Genomic DNA, 19,909 nt, shown 5'->3' with positions numbered 1-19,909 from the left:
ATATATATATATATATATATATATATATATATATATATATATATATATATATATATATATCACATACGAACAAAAAAAACCTAGAAAATGTTCTAATATATCAAAGCAATAATTGGTATATTTAGAAGATTGAAATGTTATTATGAAACTAGCTTATAAATTACCTCTCAAAAAGTAAACTAAACTATTTGTACAATATGAAACATAGTCTAAATATATACCAAAATTCGTGATAAAACGTGAGATTGTTTTAATAAAGAAACTTTTCATGTGAGCAAAAAAATCTCTCAAAAGGACTTTCTTTTGCAAAATAAATGATTATCTTATGATAAAAAGACTCACATGATATATAATTAAATTGATTAGACCCGAAAATACCACCATATTAATAAATAACTCCCTATTTTTTCACAATAAAACCATCGTACTTTTAAATTCTATTTTCAAATTAATGATTTTTACATCATGTTTGTAAGATGGTGATGTGGTGTTTTTTTCTTAGTTGTATTCCTATTTTTATGTCATTTGACCAATAATCAACCCACCCCTCCCCTCCCCTCCCCTCTCACGCTCTCCGTTGGTTTGGCATCCTTTGTTTTCTTTTTATAATAAACTAAAAAACAAGAAAGGATAATAAGAATGTAAAAGTCAAAAGGTAATATGATAACATAACATAATTAAATATTCGAGTAATAATATCACTACATGCCACACCATCATCATATGTTAAATAGATAAAATGCTATAACAAAAGAATAATCAATCACAACCTCAACCAACATAACTTACATGACCTTCTTTAACCCCTTCTCCCTTGATTTCGAGTCGCATCTCCCTCTTGCTTAAGACATATACTTACACGAGCCTTTACCTAACAAATTAAATCAAAATCAAGTTAATCACAATTCACACACAAACACTCAAATGTGTTTATGGCTTATCATCTTAAGTCACTTCCTTATTAAGTTCATTGAATAAATCAACAGAAGTAAACTTTTAACTTACTTGGATCATTGAACGTGACAACTCCAGTATGAGCAAAATCACAATTAAAGTCATTTCTGCCATTTTTCTGATAAAAAGCGTTCATGATAAACGCGGCATGGGCCCGCACATTATTCGGCTCAAAACAAGCCCCACCGGTCTGAATAGGTTTGCAATAAGGACCTTTGCTGCAAACATAATCAATGTTTGATTGGAGTGCCGCATCGGTGGCATCTGGTTTAGGGACACACCACTTTTTGCCTCGTGTTGGTGCCGCCGGCAATGATGGTTTTGGTGATGGACCGGTCGGCTGTTGCTGTAGTCCACATCAAAAATATCATGAGCAAAAATTTAAGGATAAGTACAAGTATTTCTGCATAAGGTACAAGGTATATGCATATGTTCTTAGAATTGTGTTTGTTATGGATTTACAAATATTATAAAAAGTTTATAAAGTTGGTTATAAAAATACTTTTTGTTGCATAGTTCATGGTCCACATGACAACCTCACATGACTATCAACGACTCTATTACTATATATAAATGTTATTTAATTTATCTTAATTGCCAATTCTTCTTTTAATTTTTAAAAAAGTGTTATTGTTTTTTCTTACTTAAAAAATAAGCAACAGACGTTTTGGTTTAAATAATATAATAAAAAATTTGTTTTCATAATTACTATTGGTTTTGTATCTCTAGCTTCTTTAATTCAAATACATTTATTAAACTATGCTTTCATTAATTCAAAATTCACATAAATCAATAATAGAATGGGTTAATACCCTAATTACTAACATTGTTCCATTTTTGACTATTTAGAAGTTTAAATAGACGTCAAGATTTGTCTAAATCCGGTAATACGACGTCGTTATCAGTTTTCTTGTGGATCAGGTATCTATGTGTCACGTTACTATCCAACTCCAATGAAACATCGACATGTGCAATCAAATCAGACGAAATTTTGGACTTCAATTTGGGAAAGTAATCAATTACCTGTGATCCGCGCAAGATCCCGATGTTGTAAACTTGAGTGAAATCCGGTCGAAAAAGGCCGAAATTTTTCTCATCCAATGATGGGCCTTTCAGATCTTCATTGAACAACGAAAATATGTAGGTCTCAAACTTTCTTCCCGGCATCAATGGCGTTCCAACGCCGGAAGCATCTCTCTTCAACAAACCACCGTTATACGCCGCCGCATTGACAGGATTCGCGTGTTTGTTTTGTGGGTCTCCCCCCGATGGCCACCCTGTCTCCGCCACAATGATTTCCACATCTGGGTAACCCAGCTTCTTCATCGAAATGTAAACCGCGTCCAGCAGTTGATCAAGCTGATTGGTATACCTTGAATTTCATTAAACAAGAACACAAATCCATAAATCCATTAACTAAAAAAGTTCAAAATCCCTACAAATCTTTAACTAATAGCTGTGACATGGGAACAACAAGGGTACCTTTTTCCGGTGACTCTATCGAACATGCCGGCGTTGGGTTTGAAGAGACAGAAGTTAGCATTCGCCGGAGAGTACCCGAAATACGTATACGGGTTAACCATGAAGCCCGATTTGGTTTTTCTCAAGAACTGGAGCATCGGGGCGAGATTACCCACATCCCATCCGGGTCTAAACGACGCGTTACTCGGCGGAGTAGATTCCTGAAGGATTCCGAGCGAATGTGGGCTTGAAATCTTAACATCGGTAATCCCAGCTTTCACCAGCGCTGCGTGAAGCACCCTCATCGCCGGCACGAGGTTATCGACGAGGTTCTGAGGCCCCCAGTGGAGCACCTCGGTGCCGACACAGATGTAATGGAACTTGGTAGCTGGGTGAAACGGCTTGATGTTGGCATTAACCCACCGGAGGGCGTTACGGGCGTTGGTGAGTGACGGGATGTCGCCGTTGGGGACGGTGACGGTGACGAGGATGCCGGTGTTGGCAAAGGCTTTGATGATGTCGGGATTGACGTCGAAGATTTTGATGCGGTCGATGACTGTTTTGGATTTCAGGAACTGAGCGACTTGAGAGTGTGATGGCAGGTTGTCGCCGAGGGTGCCGTAGTTGACGCCGATGGAGTGTACGGCGGCGGGGAGGAGGAGGAGGAAGAAGAAAGAAACTCTCGAAAGCTCCATTTTGTGTGGTTATTTTTGAGGTGAAACGGAAAGTAATTTTGTAGTGTTGTTGACTGTTGTCGAGGGTTAAAAACATAAAAAAAGGTAGCGTGAGTGGTGCATAGTGCGCACAATAGCGAACGGTTGCCGGTGGCGTAGGACATGCTTCAAGGAATTTATTTGAAATCAGACAGCGCGTAAAGCCAAGATAAAACGTGTACCTTATTTTTTATTACAGTATTATTTTTTTTGTCTTTCTTGATTATATATATATATATATATATATATATATATATATATATAGGGTTATGTTCAGGTGAGACAGCCTAATTTTGTGAGACCGTGAGACGCATTTTTTTATTTTTTTTTTTATATTTTTTTTTATTTTTTTTAGTTAATTCAAGTTCCAAAAATAATATTTAAAAAAAAATTTGATTTTTCCATTTATTTTGCATTTTAAAATTATTTTTAGAATATGTATAGTGTAATATTCTATTTAGAATATTTCACGTATTTTTCAAAAAAAATAGAATTTTCTTTTTTTTATTTTTTTTAGTTAATTCAAGTTCCGAAAATAATATTTAAAAAAAGAATTTTTAGATTTTTCCATTTATTTTGCATTTTAAAATTATTTTTTAGAATATGTCAGTGTAATATTCTATTTAGAATATTTCACGTATTTAAAAAAAAAAAAAAAAAAAAAAAAAAAAAAAACGGAATTTTTTTTTATTTTTTTTTAGTTAATTCAAGTTCCGAAAATAATATTTAAAAAAAAAAATTTTGGATTTTTCCATTTATTTTGCATTTTAAAATTATTTTTAGATTTGGTCTCACGGTCTCACAAAATTAAAATGGTCTCAAATGAACCTGAACCTATATATATATATATATATATATATATATATATATATATATATATATATATATATATATATATATATATATATATAGTTGATTACATCACTAAAACAGAAAGATACAAATTGTCATACGAAATTGACTTCTTTTTCACATCAACTAGTAACTACGAATTTCACAAAATAAATTCTGCAAAATCAATTGATTTTATGAAATTATTGTATTAACTACATTATATTTTAACTAAAGTTTAGGTGTTGGAAAATAGTTAGTCACATCCTTTTGAATTTTGCAAATTTAGTGTTTTGGGTTTTTGAAGAATGTTACATTCAACATACAATATTAGTGACATTAGCTTATAACTAACATAATGTCATGTGGTTGTTTTATATGTAGTAGAATATAGTCTAAAGGGCTATATGAATAATGTCTGACCAGGACCGGTCCGACGTTTTTGTAACTCGATCCATGTAGTGTGTTTGATCAGTGTAAAATAACCGTTTGACCCATTTCTAAAGAAAAAAAGAAGTTAACTCGGGTGTTTAGAATGTGTATGGGTGTTTAGTTGTGAAGTAGAAGGAGAATATGACAAGTTATAAAGTAGATTGCCATTTCTAAGGATTATGATCAGAGAGTCGGTGCTAGAACGTGAGGTTACGAATTGTCAATCGAGCTGATGTATTCTTTTCTCTTGTTATTGTGTTATTGTGTTTTGTAGCTTAATTATGAAGGGATATTGGAACCTGCGTTAGTTGTTAGAAGTCATAATATGATGCTATTAAGAACGTTGTTGCAAACCTAGCAGGTGAAGTACAAAGACTGGTTGATATGGGTTATAAACACTAATTAGTGAAATTCTTAGAAATATGAGATTAGCTAATAACTTATAAGATTAAATTATTTAGCACTTGTAGTATGATGTTTAATTAGTATGGTGATAACTGGTCATAGAGTCTAGCTCGAAGTGGGTTGTAACATGTTCTAAGGAACTTGTATTTGTTGAAATTGTGTTGGTAAGTGACAAGTTGAGAGGCAATGGAAGCTAGAAACCGAAGCAAGAGTTAACATTACTAACTAGCTAGGTGAGTAACTATACTCTGACATTTGTTGTTGTTAATGTGTGTTGCTACACAATTGTAGATTAGATATATTGTAATATTACTATGTTATGTATTATTGAGATGATGACATATTTTAGTATGATGACATAAGTTTAGGTGATAGTTGATAGACTTGGTGGACATAAGTTAGTCAATTATTAGACATTTTAGGTGAATGTTTGTATCGATTAGATACACTTCAAGTATAAAGAACAAAAGCAAATTAAGTAAGCAAATAAAGAACAGAAAGTAAAGAACACAGGATATTCTCCAAATTGTCTTTCACCAAGAAAGGGGTTGTTTCACCAAGAAAACGGGGTTGTCACAAAGACGGTCACTAGACCATTACATTAGGGTATCACCCTAATGTTGAATATATACTAATCTATACAAGTATATCCATTAATTGAAGGGATTGTGTCTAATTTTATACTAAGAACCGATCTTCATAACAAAGATATCGATTCTGATATCTATTCTATTCTTATCTGTATCATTACTATTGCTTGTAGACGGGTTTGTCTTGGAGATTTACCTGAGAACACAACACAGAAGAATCGTTAAAGGACGACCGAGGATTCTCTTGGGACGTCGCTCTGACGATCAAGTTAGTCCTTTCTTAGAGAGAATTTAGGGTAAATTGTACGTGGAAGAAGATGGATCCCTTCCTTGGGTAGGAAGAGATCCTTTTATACTTGTTACTAATAGAATGAAGTAACTTTCCCATGTGGGAGTGAGACGTGGCACACTCTTATTGGGAGAAGTATGCCCACGATAACTAACCGCCAGGTGACATCAGTTATGGACGTCATCATGCTCCTTGTCATGACCTGATTGGTCATGAGAAAATGAGAAGATCATGAGGAATATTCTTTCCTCGTGAGGGGAAGCGGGCTACCAGCTCAGCACTGGCCTACTTGGGCCAAGACCGGGTACCGGCCAAGGCCCTGACTTGATAACGTCATGTCAGTTCTTTTCGTCAAGTTTAACGTCGCCGCATACGGTAACGTTAACAATTACCTAATATACAAAGGTTACACAAGATAATATTACTACACACTAACACTGATAGACATGAGACGTTGGTGTTGATGTTGATCTTGACACTATCGCTCGCAGTTAGCATATAGAGTGTTTGACTCATCAGATCATAAGGTGTGACCTTACAATCTCCCTTATCTAATGATGTCAAAACTAATATTCTTCATCGGAGTCATCAGCACCATTGTAGAGCTTGTCAACTTCTTTCAAGATCTCAGGATTAACCCATCTTAATTCATCAATTTTAAGTTCTTCCAATCTTTTACTTAGCTCCAAAGAGATCAGCACATGGTATCCTCTTTCCAGTCAAAATGATTGAGTCCTTCCACACGAAGATGAAATAAGTGCTCAGTGGGAACAGCAGGAAGATCATCAGTGCGTTGAAAGCACATGTGATTTTGACTGTCAAGATAGAAAATGCCATGTTCTGGTTCTCGATTGAACATGTACTAAACCGGTTCAACACCCGTTGGTAGTTTGTTGTTGATGTAACGAGTTCCATAAGGAAGAAGAAACTTAGTATTCTTGGACTGTCTTGGGTGCTTGTTCTTTATGAGGTATATGGTCTAGAGGGACCAGGTGATGACACAAGATTCGACTTCTTGACTTTGTTGAGTAGTTGTTGAATTGCCAACTTCTCTTCTTGAGCATAAATAATACCCTTGTGTTGTTTAATAATTTCTTGAATTTGCATCCACTCACTATAGCTAAATTTTACTAGCTCATGAACAAATACAACCTCATTGTATTCTTATTCAGTATTCTTCCTGACCAAGTGAAGCTTCAGTGACTCGTTCCTTGGTTTGGTGCATCTTACCTTGATAATAGGAGCAGGCTTTGTTCTGCGATTCAAAACATCTCCAAACTTCTTTCTGTTAATCCTATCGTTTAGCTCTGAAACCATGTGTTGTTTCTCCACACTATTATTGAAGATTTGAATTTTCTTGACTTGATTGTTAGTGCTTTGAACATCAGCACTTTCATTAGCAGAAGCAAGAGCTTGAGTAAGTTTGGTAGAAAAATGTTCTCATTTTGCTGGCTTCTTTTCTTTCTTGAATAGCAACATTAATCTCTATCATGATTTGTCTCACTTCATCAACAATTATACCCCATACTCCACCTAGAACATTCATATAAAAAATGAGTTTGCTTTTCTTGGAAGGAGGAGGTGCTGAAGGATCACCAACAACGGAAGAACTTTCAGCTTCAACATCATGAGCTCCCTTTGAGAAGGAACCCTTCCTATTTTGAGGGTTGAGATGATCATTATCAGACTCAATGTCACTACTAGTTCCCTGAGGAATCTCCCCCTCAAAATATGATTCAGGGTAAACAACATTCAGAGGAACAACAAAAACAACAGTTTGTGTCATGAATCCTAGATCAAGAAACCCTTCATAGTTATCAATCTCTAATTAATCACCAGTGTTTGGAATAGGCTGATCATCAATTGTTGCATCAGTGTCTAGGATGTCATCAACAACAATTTCCTTTCGAAATTCAGCTTCAATCCTTCTAGCTTTAGACATCTCAGTTTGAGATGGAGTTGATGCAATCACCACCATTTGAATTTGTTGATCCATTTGCATTTGTTGATCAAGACTCTCATGATTATTCTCCCCATTTTTGGAAGCATCAGACTAGGGAGGAGAACCAAGAGGAGTGCAAGGAGGGGAATGAAATGGTCGAGGAGGTATAGGTGGATTTGATGATGGATATGGAGGTGGAGGAGGATTATTACCTAGAGAATTTGGAGGAGTATCTCCAATAACCATATCATCAATATCATCACCACCCAACGCCATAAATCATTTCATATCATCCACATCTTATTCAAATTTAGACAATCTTTCTCCCTGTTATTGAGTAATTTTTACCAATAGAGAAAGTTGAGAGAGTACAGTTATTTCAAAATTGGAGCTTGATTCCCATTGATAAACAGTAGCAATATGAATATGTGTTGGAATATGGGTGGTCCATGGATATCATCGGAGCCTTATTTAGTTCAAAATTACTTTCTTTCTACCTAAATCGCCTACGTTCCGCTTGCAGCCAATAACATTCTCAGCTTAAGGAGGATGAGACACTGTTCTTGGAAAGATTAAATCTTGAATCAGCGGCTCAGCATTTTCCACAAAAAGGTGGGGTTGATCTACAACGTACAACTTCATCTGCAGATGGGGTGGATGAAAAAGGGGATGAGAATCGAATGTGCTTATTCATCCTTGGAGGAGACTTCATTCCTTAAATAAAGTTTTCTCCCTTATCAATGACTAGTTCATCTTCATCATTATCGATGTCTTCTTCACTATCATCCTTATCATTCTCTTCATCATCGCCTTCTTCACTATCATCCTCACCATCCTCTTCTTCAGAGTTAGAGGATTCAACAACGCAGGGATTTGAAATTCATTTTTGCATCCTTATAGTAACATGCAAATCATTTTCATAAGAAGCAACATTAATGATCTTTGAGGAGAGGTGGGAATTGGAATGGTGATCCCATGATTTTCAGAACAACCTTCCTCATGGGCCGAGATTAGTCCAAGCGAACGGAGATAAGGAACATACACTGGCTTCTTGTTCCCAGTGATACAATCAATCACCTGATCAAGAAAGAGTTGAGCAAAGTCCAGTCTTTTGTTGTACAAAATAGAAAACAAAATCCTTTGATCAAAGAGATTCAGTTGATCCAAAATCCCAATCTTGTGCCCAAGGCATTTGCCAATAACCCCTGTTAAATACTTCCATCCAACACCAAAACACTGACGAAGAGTGTATTTTTGTGGATCACAAGAAGTGCCCTGAAGATTAAAATTATACCATAATCTTTCAAGAACGGACTTGCACTTTTCTTCTTAAGGAGTTTCAGAATAATTTTCTGGTCGAGGAAGATAAAGAGTAGTTCGAAAAGATTTTACATCAATAATAACCCTATATTGACCATCTTCATTGATTCCAGTAATGGTTTAAGAATCATAATCAACAGAGCATGAATAGTAGAACTCATATACTTGTTTAGGGTAGAATAGATTTGGGAAGTCGTAGAAGGAATATCGAAGAGGGAAACTTTTAACATAGTCGACGAAGTCTTCAATTCCTGAGTTCATGAACTGCTTTGGGATGTCATCAGAGAATGCCACATTGTTTGCTTGAATGATAATGGAAGTATCAGGGGCATAAGGACCTTTGACAACATCATATTTAGGGGCAAACTCATAAAGAGGCTTTGACATGGCGAGAGCTTTGAGGAAGATGAAGGTTGAGAGAGCCTTTTTCGAGAGAGAAAGCCAATTGCTTGAATAGCTTGTAAAAGTGACCTAGGACGGAGAATTCCCAATTTATACCAAAAAGTTTCTTCCCTTTTACGTAATCATGATTGAAGAGATATGCGCTGTAAAAATCTTGTATCCTAAGATATTGATAGAACGTTTAATCGTCATCTAGAAAGTTACTATTGAGATAAGGAAGTTACATCAGCGACACATGGCATCAACGGCAATGAACATCAGCGGAAGCAATCAATGTATCAGTATTGCAGTTTGTAATCCAGTAAGTTTGTGATATCTCTTGATAGTGTGGGCTTAAGCTACCATTCACTGATATAGTATTGCGAGATCTCATCAGCATGTGGTTTCATACGTTGACTCATTAATCACTATTACTAAAAGAAAAAGGGTAAGAGTGGTATGATGCATATGATAAATTATGGTGTTTTAGCTTAACCACCGACATAGATTTTTCAAGCTCTCATCACCGTATGGTACATTGCGCTGAATAATAAGGTTTTAAAGAAGAAAATAAGGAGAGAATGAATTGTTTCAGTCATCTTGAGGTGGAATCAATGTGAATCATGAATAGTGATAACCCATCAACAAGAAATGGTTTAATCCTTGCATCATAGAGTTAGTTATAGTCTAGAATCATAGATTCACCGTCAATTCATTATGGTACCATGTCATACCTCAGACTAAGAGGTCAGGGACATGAATAACCCTTTGTCATTTAAGAACCAAACAGGTAACTCTTATGATGATGACTATGCAATCATAGTAAGCCATTGCGTTATGCTCAATGTTTCAGCAAAACATGAGACTTGATGCATACGGCCAGCATGCTTCTAGAGATAGAGTCAGGTAAGATAGAAAACTAAGAATAAACACCCAAGCCTTTCTATCATTTTTATTTGGACCAGGCAATCTCACTTAGAAAGTTTAGACGATGCTAGAAAATTAGCATGAGGGGACACATACAATAGCATGCTTCTAAGGACAATAATTTGTCAATAGATACATACTTGGTTCATGAATTGCCACCGTCAAACACTTATTTTAAATGGTACAAAATAATAATATACAGAAAAAAAAAGTTAGTCAAACAAGGAAATATTCTAAAAGCAATATTTTTGCAGCTTTTTTAGAAGAATTGAGTAGCCTTTTTCCAAGGTTCTAAAAAGCTCGCCATGGCGCACCATGACTCCAAGGCTTGCATCTGCCGCCAAGCTTTGCCAAAACGCCGCCTTAACTCATATATGTGTATACAAATGAATAATAGTTGAAAATACATATAAAAATATTAATTATATAAAAAATCGCCGCCTTAAGTCACGCCTTACAAACGTCATGACTCGCCAAGGCTCGGTAAAACTTGAGGCTTGACATTGCCGCCAAGTCACGCATTATGTTATTTAGAACCTTGCCTTTTTCAGAAGAAAAAAAAGCATAAAATATTTTGAGTAAAATTTCAGAAGAAGAAACTTTTGAAATAAATACTCATTGAGTAATTTCCTTTCTTCGATATATCTGATCTTCAAATCTGGATACAAAAGAAAACACAATTAAGAATAAACACATATACAATACAGCTCACTACAAACCAAGAATGATGAAGCCATTTACCATCGAGACGTTGTTGGTGGATTCCATACTTCATGTTGATCACGATCAAAAGAGGAGCATAAAATATTCTTTGTAAACGAGTTAACTGACTCAAATCTACGAAATCATTGTGTTGACAAGATCAACACGAGGGCATTCGAGATTTTATCAGATTATGAGTCAGTAGATGAAAACACTACAAGAAAAATAGCCTTTTACGACGCGCAATTAATGATACACACTGATAGAGGACGCGCATTTGTGCGTGCCCTAAAAATTAATGTCAGTTTTCCAAAATTTGAAGGATAAAAGACATGCATTTTGGGCGCGCCCTAAAATTAGTGTCCAACAAAAAAAAACGGAGGGCACCTATCATAAAAGGCGTGTCGTGTAAATATGTCGTTTTATATTTTTTAGAAAGGCGCGTTCTGCGTTGTTTTAATAATCTATGGTGGGAAATGAAATTCCAAAAAATTAAACAGCCGCCTGATTCATCTCCTTCATCTCCTTATTCTCCTTCTAAAGTCCTCTAACAAAAAACCCTAATAATCCTTGTTCGCTTGATTCGTCTCCTTCTTCTCCTTCTAAAATCCTCAAACAAAAAACCCTAATAATCCTTTTGAAGCAACCCTCCTCCTCTATCTCTGCATTCTCACTCTCTCTCTAGAAAACCCTAATCACCCTTTTGGTTTTCTGATCTAGTTTCATCCGCTCTTGCCTTCGCTCTTATCGGACCACCATAGTCCCCCACCGGATTGCTAAAACAATAGCCACCGATGCACCACTTCACCCTTCTGGTTCGTTATCCCCCTCCCTTAATGTCTGCGATCGACAATGGAGATGATGCCCACTACTACTACTCCATTACTCACATGTCGATATTTCATATCTGTAAACCCGATATAGAGATTTTTGGGTCCGATTTTTGGGGATTACAATATCACTCATCTCTCCTCTCCGCCACCGTCGCCGACCCACGCGCATTCCGATTTTGTCTAAATTCTTTTAAAGAGAAATGCATTGAGGTCAACTTTAAGGTTGTTTATGTGATAACCGATCCACATACTAATGTGTGTTCTACCTCCATTTGATCCAAGTATACATCGATCTCCATTGATATCTCCTCCAAGTGCTCTTGTATTTTGATTTTGATTTCATTTGGTCTTTCTTTTCTTTTTCTTTTGAATTATTTTGATTTTCTGTTGTCTCGGTCTTCCTTCTTTTCTTTTGATCATCTCCTCTTTGAAATTCCTACCACTCTGCTGCCGCATCGGAGGAGAGGGCAAGCGCGAGATGGAGAGTGACAGTTGCAGAGACCCTAATGGCATTCCGAACCTGAAAGAAGAAGAAAACCCAAAAAATTCGAATGTCAAGCCAAAAGTAGTAGTGATAATGGGAGCAACAGGTTCTGGAAAATATCGTCTCGCCATTGACCTAACTTCACAATTCCCTATCGAAATCATTAACGCCGATTCCATGCAGGTTTGAACACAATCACACAAGTACGAACATATATGTATTGGTATTACCTAATTTGTTCTTGTCTCGTGAACTTTTTTATTAGGTGTACGAAGGATTGGATGTTCTCACTAATAAAGTTCCACTTAACGATCAGAAAGGTTCGATTGATTTCTCGCAAGAAAACAAATTGATTATGCATCCATATCATTTCACAAGTCAATGTCTTCGTTCTTTCTTCCTCAATGTATCATCACTAATCATCTGTGATTCTCTGTCTATGTAGGAGTTCCACACCATCTCTCGGGTACAATCAGCCCTATGGTCGAGTTCACTGCAAAGGATTTTAGGTATTCCTTGTTCTCCATACTAAGTAAATTCATAAGTATTGTTTTAAAGGAATAAAGCTTTAGATCCTTATGAAGATACTAAGTAAATTCGTACATTGCTTGGGATTTCTCCATACTGCAAGGGAAAATAAGCACGATAATCATGAATTTATTTGGATGTTTCAAAACAGTCCTTGGATTTTTTGTAAATTAAGCAGCAGTCCATGTACTTTCACTTTTTTCACAACAGGCCCAAACTTTTTTGGAAGTTGTGGAATGACCTATGGATTTTGCATAAAAGTGTCAATTTCTCTTAAGATTAGCAGATGATTATTGACCTTTTGTGTAAATTCTCAAATAGCTCAAATTCTTTAAAACTAAGAAATCTTTAAGAAACACAAGGAAAAAGGTCAAATATTGGGAAAAAATGTCTATTTCTATGGATATGATATGACAATGTAGAAAGTATATCTATCTTGTTACAGGACATTGGGTTTTGTGTGGAGCACACAAGTTCTACTGGACAGAAAACAGTAAGTTCATGTCTTATAATTTTTTATTTTTCTCATTATGTAAGGTTTAAATAAATAATGTTTAAAACTTTTGGGAGAAAAGAAACACTTTATATATAATATATAACTTACTAGATTAAGTCATACTTTCTGTGTTTGTTTTCATATAGCTTATCTTGCCCTACAGGTGATACGAGTCTAACCAAGTAAGTAACATCTTCCTACAAATTTTATAATTTCCATTTAAACCAAAAGTTAATTCAGAGGGTAAAAATGTCTTTTTGCAGGGTAATTTCTGCACAGTCATGGCTGGCAACTACACACTTGTATGGGACAATTCGTATTCAACCTTTTTCAAGAAGGTTGGTTGTTTGATTCTTCTGAAAATGACTTCATGGAACATTTTTTTTCTCTTGAATGCTCAAAAGACATGAATACCCTTATCATTGTTATCAACTATAATGTAGTTAATTTTGTTGGATGTGTAAAAACAGGCTCTTCGCTACAAAGTGGATTGTATTCCACCTGTTGTAGAACCAGTGCCCTCAATTGAATCGGAAGATGAAGAGGGGATAACTTGATGTGTAAACTTTCTAACTATGTTATTAAAGATTTATGCTTGTAAAAATCGTTGTTTCATTGCACTAAGTAAATTCATAAGGGATTCCTTGGGTACAAAAAATCCAAGGACTGTTTTAAAACATTACTTAGTATCTTCATAAGGATCTAAAGCTTACAGAAATTTCAATCTCTAAATTTAGTGTAACTTGTAGTTTTATTCCTTGTTCTCCTTGCTGTTTTCAGGCACTTGTGAGTCGATTTCTTTTAGATGATTCACCTGTGGATACTGATGAACTCAGCCTAGATGAAACATATGGTAAATAACATTTTTCTACTTCAAATTCTTATGCACTCTTTTAACAAGTAGACATGACATTTCTGAACAAACCCTTTTTATGAACAGGAGATAAACAACAACCTAATGAACTTATGCAAGAACAAGAGAATTTTAGTTATAGTTATGATAATCGAAGTAAAATACTTTTATGGTTTATTAAGGGTTTTTTGGGTTATTCATGTTTATCCATTGTTTCTGCAACATGTCACTAGAGTCAAGCGTTTGAGCAAGCTGGTAGAGATCCGGGGGTAGCTTTTCACAAGCAAGGGGATGCATTAGATGATTCAACAAAAAGATGGTAAGTAATTTCAATACTTGGTTGTTAAATGTTAACATAATAAAGCAAAATCAAACATGGTTCTGTAACTTTTGTTCATATTAACTTTTTTTTTAACTATGATTACAACATGGATGCACTATGTGGTCCTGATGGTGAACTTCCAGAGAAGTTAAGGAATTTAGAGCCTCGCCTTATTGAGCACATTAGTAATGAGCCTCTTCTTATTCAGAAGCCTTATGCTACAGTTATTTTACAAGAGCAATGGCCATTTATGTAATTTTATCAGTGCCTAAATCTTGTATCAAAATGCAGATTGTACAATTGACAGCATCCGGAAAATTTGAGGAAGCTTTGGCATTGTTTAAGCTACTTGCACCATAAGATTTAAACCTTCCAGCCTCAAAGTAGCAGTCAATTCATATCAGGTAATATTTATGGACCTGAGAAGTTTTTTGGATATGAGCGGTAAAGTTTACTTATCAAGAGCTTCATCTGGTATGTCAGATGACATGGAAACTTCTTCACCTTCTCATACACTGAAGAGGTTATATCAGATGTTGTTGGACACACCCATGAAAGCAATCGATCCAAAAGATCAAACAAGGTAACAATTTAACATTATTTAGAGTGAAGAGTATTAAAAATTTTGATTTTTTTTTTTTAATTTTCAGGGGAGAGTCAACATGCCCCTTGACTAAGGTGCTAGAGAGATGGCATCAATATTAGAGAGATGGGATCTCTGGGAATCTTCAAAATGAAATGGTATGTTACTCTTTGATAATGGCATCAATATGCGTATACCCTCATTGTATGGAAAATGTGTTTTTTTAAAGATTTTTGTGTTTTTTTATATCACTTGGTATGATCAAGTAGTTTAACATCAATACACAAGACAACACTTGGTAAGTACAAGTTTTTTTTTGTCATTGTTTCTCATAATTTGTGTTGTTTATATGATGGTTGACAATTATGGTTATGTTTTCACACAGATCATGTTTGATGATGATGTGATGGTGGTTCCTGATTTGCTGAAAGTTGATTCATTTATCTTAATCCCTTTACATGTTCCATTAGTTAGAGAAATTATTTGTATACACTATTTTTTGTATAATGAGATTATTGAATGTTAGTTTAAATGTTAATACATTTATCGTATGAAATGAATTGTTTTCTTATTATTTGTATATGATTGTATTTTTTGTATATGTTATTTTATTTTCTATTATGAAAATTAGTAAATCTATAAATAATTTTAAAAAAATAAAAATAAAAATTACGATACGCATAAATGTGTGTCATCTTCATTTATGACATGGCCTTTCTTGACAACGGCTTTAATGATACGCATTGCGTGTCATAAATGCGCGTCGTCTCTCGTTATGACATGGTCTTTCTTGACGCGCATTTGCGTGTCGTCTGAGCGTTTTACGACGCGCAATGAGCGTCGTAAAAGGCCTTTTTCTAGTAGTGAAACAAGACTCACTGCATTGATGGTTGCTCCTTGCATCCATAACAATGAGCGGAGGAGAAAGGGGGCATTATCAAGAATGAGAGGACATTATGCAACTCTTTTTCTCAACACTAAGAGCATTCAGAACATTATGGATGACTCCAACTCTTGCAAACTCTGGAGGAAGGAGATGTATACAAAGTTTAGATAGACCTGAAAGATAGATAAAAGAAAGAAAAGAGAATACTTGTAAATATTAAAAGCAAAGATTAAGCAAACTATGTAAAGATCTTTAAACAAAATAAAAACAACACTTTGTTTTTGTGGTTTTAGAAAGCAAACAACAACAATGTTAATGCAAACGAATTAGAAAGCAATTAAGTCATTGAAAGCATGCCAAGATTTGCAATCAACTTGTTTAGAGTATTCTCATCCAATGCCTTGGTGAAAATGTCAGCTAGCTGATCAGTGGATGGTATGTAGTACAACTCCATTTTTCCCTTTTGAACGATGTCTTTGAAGAAGTGATAATGGATATTGATATGCATAGTTTTGGAATGATGTAACGGATTTTGCATCATCTGAATGGCACTGGTGTTGTCACAACAAATGGGAGTCTTTGAGAAGTTTAGACCATAATCCAAGAACTGATTTTGAATCCAAAGAATCTGAGCACAACACCTTCCAGCAGCTCCATATTTAGCTTTAGCGGTAGAACAAGCCATTGTTGTCTGCTTCTAGCTAGACCAACTTACCAATCTATCTCCCAGCATTTGAACCTCTCATGAGGTACTGTTATGATCAATGCCACATCCACCATGATCGGAATCAGTGTATCCGACCAGCTTGAACTCAAAATCTCAAGGATACCATAACCCAAGATTACGTGTATGCTTTAAATAACGAAAAAATCTTTTTACAATGTGGATAAGAGATTCCTTAGGATTGGCTTGATAATGAGCACATAATATGGTAGAAAACATAATGTCAGGACAACTGGCAGTAAGATAGAGCATTGAGCCTATCATTCCTCGAGACAAAGTTACATTCAAATCAACACCAATAGAAGCTGATAAGGACATCAGAGTGTTTGCCGGCTTGCAATCAGAGAAACCATACTTCTTCAACATGTCTGCAATATATTTAGCTTGAAAAACAAAAATTCCATTAGTTAGTTGTTTAACCTGCAAACCTAAAATGAAAGTTAGTTCATCCATCATGCTCATCTCAAACTTCTTGGTCAGGATCTCAACGAATTCTAAACTTAGTTTCTCATCAGTGGATCCGAAGATGATATCAACATACACCTGAGCAAAAATGATGTGAGATCATGAATGCTTAATGAACAGTGTGTTGTCAGTATTTCCTCTTTTGTATCCCCTTGCAAGAAGATAACTCGCCAATGTGTTATACCATGCTCTAGGTGCCTGATTTAAGCCATAGACATCCTTATCAAGAAGATATACATGACTTGGAAACTCTTCACTTTCAAACCCTTAAGGTTGCTTTAGAAACACTTCTTTTTGAAGATCTCCCTATATGAAGGTAGTCTTAACGTCCATTTGATGGAATTTGAATTTCTTGAATGAAGCAAAAGCAAGAGACAGGCAAATTGCTTCAAGTCTAGCAACAGGAGCAAATTTTTATCATAGTCTAACCCTTCCAGCTGACAGAAACTCTGAGCCAAAAGTCTAGCTTTCTTTCTTTTGACGATCCCATCCTCATCCATATTGTTCCCGAAAACCCAACGAGTTCCAATGATAGTTTTTCCTTGAGGCTTGGGGACAAGAGTCCATACACAATGACGTTCAAATTCATTCAGCTCATCGTACATAGCCTTGATCCGGTCAGCTTCTTTTAGGGTGTCATCAACATTCTTTGGTTCAATCATCGAGTCAAAATTCACAAACATATAGAAGTTGTTGCTATGCAAAGCTCTGTGACATGACCAAAGTCCTCATGCTATGCACACCATTTGGACTTGTCCTTCTAAGCAGTGGATTTTTCTCTTTTCCTTTGCCACCTGACTTTGTCTCCAAGATCATGCACGACAAAGATTACACCTGAAATTTCCACAGAAAAACAATAGTGAGTAATTTAGGGAAATCTTCTCCCCCCTCACCATCTTCAAGGGAATTAACCCTGTGATGGTCGAGCTTGGAGTAAGTCTTTGAATTATAGGATAATTGGGCCGATGAGTCGGCCTTCCTTTTGGGGTGATCATAAGAGATTTGTGGGTTGCTCCTTTTTTAGATATCATTCTCTTCTTCAAGCCTGATGAATCTTAACACCCTGCTCCTAACTTCATGCATTCTCCTATATGGGGTCATTATGAGATCTTCGTAGAAAGGAGAATCCTTCTTTAATCCCATTTTAAAGGCTCCGACTGTAGTTTTCATGTCGATGTTGGGGATGCTCAAAGCTTCCCTGCCAAACCTATTCACAAAAGTCCTAAGTGATTCCTTAGGATCCTGAACTACTTGATAGAGATCATTGGTGATCTTTTCGAATGTTCTGCTACAAGAAAATTGATTATTAAATAAATTAATCGAATGAGAAAATTATATGATCAAATAAGGAGGAATGTTAAGGAGCCATTTTAGAGTGGATCCTATGAGGGTGGAACCAAAGCCCTTGCACAGGCAAGCTTGTTTCAAGTGAGCGGGGATGGGAATAATCTACATCCTCTCCCTATACCATACCACATGTACCTCATGATCCGTAGTTCCGTCGTAGGGCTTCATGTTGGGGGTCTGGAAGCGTTTTGGAACTTCGGTATCAGCTATCGCTGGGATGAATCTGGAGATCCTGTGACTTGTGAGGGATACTTCCAGTACCGGTTGAAATACTCCGGTTACACTTGAGATCATCCGTCTTAGTTATTGTATCCCCTTAGCCATGAGCAGGCTTAAACCTGTGTCAAGATCCATTGAGTTAGTTGTAAAATTATTATTATTGATACAGTTATGTCACACCCTAGAACCGAACAACGAAAACGTCCGAGGGCTTGCGTGACTAACAATTGAATACCATTACAATGAATATACATGAAACAAACACATACATCACCAACATTACATAGTACAACTTACATAGCTCATATCAAGTACATTGAACAAATATTACATAATTAAAACGTATATCGTTTGAAAGTCACAAAACATGAAATCCTAATACACTTGACAATTATCTTCTGCTTATCTGTTACCTGAGAATACAAGTTATTTGAAAAACGGGTCAACATATATAATGTTGGTGAATTCATAGGCATGTTTGATATAAAAATGATTTGTATCGTTGTATAACTTAGAAAATCCGATATTTTCTGAAATTTAATATGTTCACGACGTGATGTGATGATCCAATATATGTAAATGTATACGTGGTTTCAAAACATGTCTGATTGTATGACTTTCTCAAAAGTGCTCATTTTATTGTATTTGATGAGTTAAAATAAATGATATAAATTTACCAGAAAATCCGATATTTTCCTATTCAAAACAGTAGTATGATTTTGTATTATTGCATAACCACATTAAATAGCAACTATGTATGAAGTTGATTTCCCATGAATGATAAAATGGTAATGGATCTCTTTGTGAGATGTTATAACCATGCATGATAATGACTATTTCACCTGTCTTGGCATTTTTACAAATGTCGGTTTTGATTAAGATTTTGTCACCCTAGACTGGCCAAGTCTAACTGTAGCGAATAACTCAGGCGTGGGGGGGGGGGGGTTACTCCCGTATAAATCTATACACAAACTCTTGCTCTCCCTTCAGGAGAAGCTAGTTACAACTTATAGACTACGGCCGACACTTATTGGTGCCGACCGATATTTTCTCACTAAGTCCCCAAATATTACCCCATGGATTTGAATGAAATTGATTACAACACGTTTGATGTTCACATAGTATAGAGTAAAGCCTAACAAACACAAAAAAGGACACTGTGGCCCACTAATCATGTGTGTCATTTATAGGTTGTCGAGTATGCTTATGGACACGTTAGCCC

The 19,909-nt window shown here is 35.7% G+C and overlaps 2 protein-coding genes across 2 annotated transcripts; one reads left to right on the top strand and one right to left on the bottom strand.

Moving 5' to 3' along the window:
- Positions 1–642: 642 nt before the first annotated feature.
- On the bottom strand, positions 643–3,232 carry LOC145066121 (glucan endo-1,3-beta-glucosidase-like). The gene is made up of 4 exons (XM_079013304.1): positions 2,437–3,232; positions 1,978–2,326; positions 1,006–1,300; positions 643–871 (listed from the first exon to the last, which is right to left on the bottom strand). Exons 1-4 carry the CDS (start codon positions 3,108–3,110, stop codon positions 843–845), a joined length of 1,347 nt encoding a protein of 448 aa, XP_078869430.1. The 5' UTR covers positions 3,111–3,232; the 3' UTR covers positions 643–842.
- Positions 3,233–11,206: 7,974 nt separating this feature from the next.
- LOC145068698 (tRNA dimethylallyltransferase 2-like) lies at positions 11,207–15,543 on the top strand. Its single transcript, XM_079015699.1, has 12 exons — positions 11,207–12,447; positions 12,530–12,584; positions 12,710–12,773; positions 13,238–13,285; positions 13,435–13,470; positions 13,552–13,626; positions 13,759–13,848; positions 14,069–14,141; positions 14,375–14,460; positions 14,755–14,867; positions 14,947–15,046; positions 15,114–15,543. Exons 1-7 carry the CDS (start codon positions 12,259–12,261, stop codon positions 13,796–13,798), a joined length of 507 nt encoding a protein of 168 aa, XP_078871825.1. The 5' UTR covers positions 11,207–12,258; the 3' UTR covers positions 13,799–13,848; positions 14,069–14,141; positions 14,375–14,460; positions 14,755–14,867; positions 14,947–15,046; positions 15,114–15,543.
- The last annotated feature ends 4,366 nt before the right edge of the window (positions 15,544–19,909 follow it).

Source organism: Lactuca serriola, chromosome 8 (genome assembly GCF_051521515.1).
Source record: "Lactuca serriola cultivar US96UC23 chromosome 8, Lser_US96UC23_V15, whole genome shotgun sequence".
In the NCBI taxonomy this organism is placed as follows: Eukaryota; Viridiplantae; Streptophyta; class Magnoliopsida; order Asterales; family Asteraceae; genus Lactuca; species Lactuca serriola.
Note: the sequence above shows the minus strand (reverse complement) of the source record. Positions and strands in the feature narration are given on the sequence as shown.